This window comes from Acyrthosiphon pisum, unplaced genomic scaffold (assembly GCF_005508785.2).
Source record: "Acyrthosiphon pisum isolate AL4f unplaced genomic scaffold, pea_aphid_22Mar2018_4r6ur Scaffold_20900;HRSCAF=22476, whole genome shotgun sequence".
NCBI classification, from domain to species: Eukaryota; Metazoa; Arthropoda; class Insecta; order Hemiptera; family Aphididae; genus Acyrthosiphon; species Acyrthosiphon pisum.
This window is the reverse complement of record NW_021770308.1, coordinates 38,487-45,330: the sequence shown is the minus strand read 5'-3', so window position 1 is coordinate 45,330 and position 6,844 is coordinate 38,487. Positions and strand designations below refer to the sequence as shown.

Here is a 6,844-nt window from a genome sequence, read left to right as displayed (position 1 = left end):
ACGTCCTCTTAATATGAATTTTAATTTAATACCTCAACGCGTTCATGAGATAAGAAGTAGTAACTTTGAAATTTTCAAAATTGTCAAAAATATTTTTCAAAAATATTTTATTTTTATATGATGAAACTAAAAATTTACGGTTTTCGTAATTTTTCCTATATCTGTACTATAAGACGTGACTTCGTACGAAATTTCAAGATTCTAAGTTCACGGGAAGTACCCTGTAGGTTTTGATTCCGGTGCGAGTTTCGAAAATTTGCGGAAATTTGCGACCTAAATGGCTGTATCTTTTGATTGCGTTGGCTTAGAAGGTTGATTTTTCTACAGCTTCCAGGGACAGTAGACCTGAGTATCATATAGAAATTTCAGTTTGATACCTCCACGCGTTCCTGAGAAAAACGGTCTTGACAGACGGACGGACGGACAACAAAGTGATCCTATAAATGTTCCGTTTTTTTCTTTTGAGGTACGGAACCCTAAAAAGAACACTTCCAATGAAAATATTCTATATTAAAATGATTGACAATTGACCTATGTCTCTGTTAGCTATAATTTTTAATGGCTGTTCTAAATATTAATTTATACATGTACAGGGGAGAGTGTTATACCTATTATAGGCATCGTGTACCTACTTTATTGGTCCAATGACTAATTCTTCCTTAATAATAATTGTTGAAGAATTAATCATTTAAAGATATTATAGTCGCTAGTTCTACTTAATTGAAATATATTGGCAGTTAGAACAATGAAATCACTCATAAGTTTAAAATAAAAAATTTTATTTAACCTATAATAATAACGATTTTTGTTTTTTCTTAAATTTTATTTTCAACATTTAAATTTGTCATAAAAGTTAGTGACATTTTACGTTAAATATTGTTTATAATTAAATAGTTTTATCATTTTTACAAAAAAAAATAGTATTAAGGTCTAAAAAGATAGGTACATATTCTTTCCAAATTGGTATGCATGTATAACTTTGACCAAATCATTAATTTACGTGGAACCTTGTTTTACATTTTCAATCCTTGTCTATAAATGTTGAAATACAAAAAAATTATTAAATTTTAAATTTGATACATTTTGTCAAAATTCGAACTTTAAATGCTTTTAAAAAAATTGTGCATATCTATGTATTTTTAATATTTTTAAATTGCTATTGTCACAGTATATCAAGAGCCTTGCATTAAATTATCACATTTTTATATTGTTTTTCCCGGCGTTTTTGAAAACTATTGGGAATTTTAAGATTTGACCTCCCGATTGCACCATTAGATTCTCTTTCCTAATTGAAGTGATAGTGCTACTGAATCCTAAAATATTATGCAATTTATAAACATAAAATAAATTAACGTAAAATAGCTAACATAGCGACACAGGTAATGTTCTTAAATTAAAGATTACTTAGAGTTCACTCTAATACTTAAAGTAACAGCATATAGGATAGGTTCTGCTGAATGCCTAAATATAATTTGGTAAGCTATGAGTCGATCATAGAGAGAAAACAAATAGGTAGGTAGACTGCTGACGGTTGACATCCTCTTAAGAGGACAGTGACATTTGTTGTTATGTAATTATATCATGTACAGTGGCACAGGAACTATTTTTCATAAGGGGGGGGGGGGCAAAACATAAAAAAAAACCTAACAACTATTATAATATATTTATTTAATGGCAATATATTAAACAAAAATATAATTGTGTATAAGTTATTGATAAAATATCCATATAAAATATACATTTTGCTTACTGCATAGTAATGTTGACAATATTGTTTTATTGAAGGCTAACTTTAATCCTTTGCCCTTATGTCCAGTAAAACTGTATGTAGTTGCCATTTGATCAGAAATAATTTTCCTAAGAATCCTCCTGGTCAGTTCTTTGTAGTCAGATCCACCCATTAAAGCCAACATATTCACCTGTATATTATCAAAAATTATAAAATTCTATTTACTTATAATATATAAATATGTGTACAATATATATACATTGTCAAAATAAAATGCATGTATCACACCAGATATAATGTTAAAGATGAATAAATATAATTATATTTCAATTTTCAATCATTATAACATATTATTTTATATAATGTATGAATAGGTATATAAAAGACATTCATAAACTAAATTAAATTATTTTTTAACTAATTTTGATTTAAAGAACAAATGTTGGTTAATTTTATATTATAAATTAAATTGTTTGTATGGAAAAGATAACAATTATCACATATTTAATTTAATTTTACCTTAGTTACTATTGATTACTATCATCAATGATTAATTTAAAATTTATTGGGTTTTAAGATCTTACTAAGTGTTATTAATTATTATAATATGTCAGCAAGTTGATTGTCATTGTCATTCACAGAAATGTTTTAGTAAGGTAATTTATTAATAAGTGATTTCAGTTATAAACATAATATCCAGTTTTATTCTAAAATAAATTAGGGTTTTCACTAAAAATTGGTAAGCATATTTTATTTCTTATGCAACTTGATAGCAAGAAGTAATCACCAATTCTGGACGGAAATATGTCTGGCTAAATTCAATTTTGAAAACTATATATATGGCTTAAAATTCAAATTATATATGTTAGCTAGTCTGAAGAAGGCAAAAAAAAATAAATGTACTTAAATAATAAGTAAATTTATATAATAAGAGTTGTATATACATGTAATTATATATTTTATAAAAATACTAGCTGATCCCGTGCACCTCGTCGCCCATTAAAAATACCTACTCCATATGTATTTTACAGATTATATTAATCTCAAAACGTTAATTAACATAATCAAAAAGGGATTACCCATCATTTGTGCCCAGGTTCAAGCTTGCCAACTACAGAAGGGCATTCTGATATACAATATTTTTCGTTTTACCATCTGGGGCGTACACATACAAATCATCCGGTCTCCCGACGCGGGAGCAGGCAACATACAGCTGTCCATGGGAGAAGCATGGATTTTCCAAATTTAGGCCACACACCTGTAGTGATTGGCCCTGTGCCTTGTTGATGGTCATGGCAAAAGCGATTCGCACCGGAAACTGCAAACGTTTGAACGTGAAGGGCAAATCCGTAGGAATCATTGGGATTCGGGGCAACATTACATATTCGCCCATAAACTTTCCGTTTAAAATTGTAGCCTCGATAATGTTGTTCATCAATTTCGTTACCGAAAGCCTGGTACCATTACAGAGTCGTGGAGGATTGATGTTTCGTAGAAGAATGACGGGAACGCCAATTTTCAACGATAGAACGTGCGGTGGCATGCCTGGCAAATCAAGCGAATTTAAGAATTCAGGTGGATAATTGACTTCCTCGTCTTGATTCGTTACATTGTCTATGGACTTGTAAGTTTTCAATTCGCCTGGTACCTTGTTTTGAATTCTGAAATTGATAGCATTCACATCGATGTTTTTGGCTGCCAATATGGCCCGGGCACCGAGCCACTGAAGATTTTTGTAATTTTGGGGCAGATTCGGGAAGACCTTTGCAATTAACTCATCTGCGGTAGCCGTGATCTTACAGAAATCGGCCGGCAATGTGATGCATTGTGTTGATTGATCGACGGTCATTAAGCCATTACCCATATCCAACAATTGTTTTGCGAACAAATCTGCCGATGCCTCATTCCGTAGTTGTACCCGCATATTAGTCTTCAAGCTCAATTTATGCACGTGCTGCCACAAACCTGAAGATTTGAGACATGCATTGAGTTCATCTGCTGGGGTTGAACGTGGTATTACCGGTAGAGTTTGCCGAAAATCACCGGACAGCAAAATGAGTGCACCACCGAATAATAGGCCAGGATTTCCTCTTAAATCTCTTAGGGTGCGATCAAGGGCTTCTAATGATTTTTTGTGCGCCATTGTACATTCGTCCCACACAATGATCGTACATGATCGGAGGATTTTCCCGATTCCTGAATTTTTAGTGATATTGCACGTTGGTCTCTCCGTGAATTGTACGTTCAACGGTAATTTCAGTGTTGAATGCGCGGTTCGCCCACCCTCCAGAAGAGTTGCTGCAATTCCTGAAGATGCCATAGCCAGTGCAGTATCGTTTTGGGAGCGAATCGCTGCCAAAATTATTGAGATTAGGAAAGTCTTGCCCGTGCCCCCGGGCGCATCCAGGAAATACAATCCTCCGCTTTTACTTGTGATTGCCTGCATAATTCTGTCGTACGCAATACGTTGTTCAGTAACCAACTTTGGGAGATTCTTTTGAACAAATCTACCCATTTCGGCGTCGTCAAACTGTGGCTCACGTTGCAAATCTCGATTAAAACGGCCGTTGATGGATCGATTCGGCGAAGGCAGTCCAAGTTGAACCAGAGCTTTGTTAACGATTTCCAAACACATGTCCTCAATCTCAATTAATGCCTCATTATACACAATGGCGGAAAATCGAATGTCCGGAACTTGATTCGTAGTACGCAATCGATGTAAAATGTCTTCGCTCATGTAGTCTCTGTATTTTTCCCAAAGGTCTTTTGGATTTGATGGGAAGCACGTTGTTAAGATTATCGCAAATAGAGAGCGTATTTGCCGTGGTCGAGCAATATTCGATGCATCAGCGAGTGAAATATCCCAATGGGCATCGTTATCAAGAAGATGTAACTCTTGGCAAGCTGCATGATACGTGACACAAACCCGCCCGTCCACCGTTCTCAATTCTTCGAAGGATGTCGGCCCACGTACATTGATTAACAGTAATCGCAAGTAAAAGCATTCCAAATTGTTTGGATGAACTGTGTATAAACGGCCTAACGCATCGGTCATATATAAACCTGAGTGTCCCTCCACTGCCTTGCCCTGTATGCGACGTTGAAACTTTTTCACAGAAGAATTCCATCTGTAATAAGTCGGCACCTCAGAATAAAGGAGCGTCTTTGCAAACGTATCTTGGTTGCACAATGAAAAAAATGCAGTTAACGTGGTCGGAGGTGGAGACATTGCTCTTGCACGTATATTGCCGGCCGTGAAGTACACACGCTGGCCATTTTCAAGATGCACTGCCAAATGAACCACTGTTGGATGTCGATCATGGATTTGAAATGATAATATGCGCCAAATTGCCTCATTACTACTGATGTAGCGGCCGAGTTGATATTGATTTATTTCATCGATAGTTGTAGTTCTATTTTCCACACCAAACACTGCCATATCGCCCCCTTTGTTGACATATTTGCAAATGTATTTGATGGATTTCACAGAATTGCAATACTCAACATTGATGTGTGCCTTGAACGTCTTTGAGAGTAATGGTGAATACGGTACAACCCAACGATTATCAACTTCGACGTCAATATTACGTACTTTTAGAGTGATAGATTTGCCGCCATCCGTGGTTGATCGTCGACGATAGAGTGGATACCCGTCATTCCCGGTGATGGTCTCCCTAACCAAAGCTCTCGGGTATCGCCTGGTGCATTTCCCATCAGACATGCATGGTGAGGTAGGGTTGAGTGCCCTACATGGACCATGAATCATGTTTTTTGTGACGACCTCTAATAAAACTGGGTCTCCGTCGCCATCGGGTAATTCTGCAGAAATAAGCTGATCAATTATATCTGGTGCTAGTTTTGTGATCATCCAGATTAAAATGTGTGCATGGGGCAATCCCCGTTTTTGCCATTCGATGGAATACATCCAACAGCGTGTCTCTCCAAAAACCTGATGCTTAACAATGAAATCCATAAAGGATCTCAACTTCTGTTTGAACACTCGTGCGGTAATATCATGGCGATCCGAAGAAGATTGGCCAGGCAACAATAGTACTTTTATTTCGTCCCATGTAGGATTACATGTGAATGTAATGAACAGATCTGGACGGCCATAAGCGCGAACATATGTCATTGCGTCTTGCGCGTATTCATGCATGTGCCTTGGGCTCCCCGTGAATGTAGCCGGGAGAATGACCATTTTTCCCAAATCATTAGGATTCACATTGCCATCAATAGCAATGGCATCACGTAAATGAATGTATTCTTCCGAACGCAGCGTGGTTTGATTCAACCGAATGTAGAGTAAACGCTCGGTTTCGATTTTGGCATACATATCGACAATATATTGATGAAACAATTGTCTACATTTCAAGATATGATTTTCGGCGCCTTCCCGAATCATCAAGCGATACGAATAGTACTTCATGGCACTGACCTTCTTATTCGTTTCCTCACCTGTTTGCGGATTTCTCAATTTAATGTTGAAATGATACCCGTCTTCGCCTTGCCAAAATAAGATCGGATATTGCAATCCGTCATATGAGCGATGAGTTTCCGCGACCCTTTGCAAGTTTCCATCCCTGCGATGTAGAATTATGTCACGGGAATTGAATTCATCTCCAACCATAATGATCGCCACCTCATCAATTGTAGGTGCATTGTATTGGCGCTCGTGTTGACCGAGGGGTGTTTTGTCTGCTCGTATTACAACCCTGTAATCATCGGCTGGCATTCGGTGAAGGGCAATTCTAAACAAACGGATGAATTCGTTGTGTTGATCGTATAGAGATTGTAATGCAGCGACAATTTCTCGTCTCGTGCCCGCATTGTGGGTACAACGTTGATCGATTTGGTCATCGCTATTCCCCATGAAATATATTTGGAGATATTTAGGTTCCATATCTGGCAGGGGTAATAATGATCCAGCTCGATGATAAATTTGACCTTGCACCTTGAATGTTGGCATGTAATTATCCCTCACTACGTTCGTTGCCCCAAATGAAGTCATTTGGAAACACGAATTGTATCGACGGATATTTGTTAAAAAATGTTTCGATATGCTCGTATCGCCTGCCACCAACGTTGATAATGGTTCGGGTGGTGCATGTAGGGCTG

At 36.7% G+C, this 6,844-nt stretch overlaps 1 protein-coding gene across 1 annotated transcript in view; it reads right to left on the bottom strand.

The window, feature by feature from the left end:
• LOC103311997 overlaps window positions 1-6,844 on the bottom strand; it is a 12,022-nt gene that overhangs the window by 3,937 nt on the left and 1,241 nt on the right. The window contains exons 3-4 of the mRNA XM_029492116.1: window positions 2,865-6,841; window positions 1,792-1,919 (exon numbers count right to left, since the gene is read on the bottom strand). Of these exons, the coding sequence (XP_029347976.1) occupies window positions 1,792-1,919; window positions 2,865-6,841 (4,105 nt within the window). The remainder of the gene's footprint in view (window positions 1-1,791; window positions 1,920-2,864; window positions 6,842-6,844) is intronic.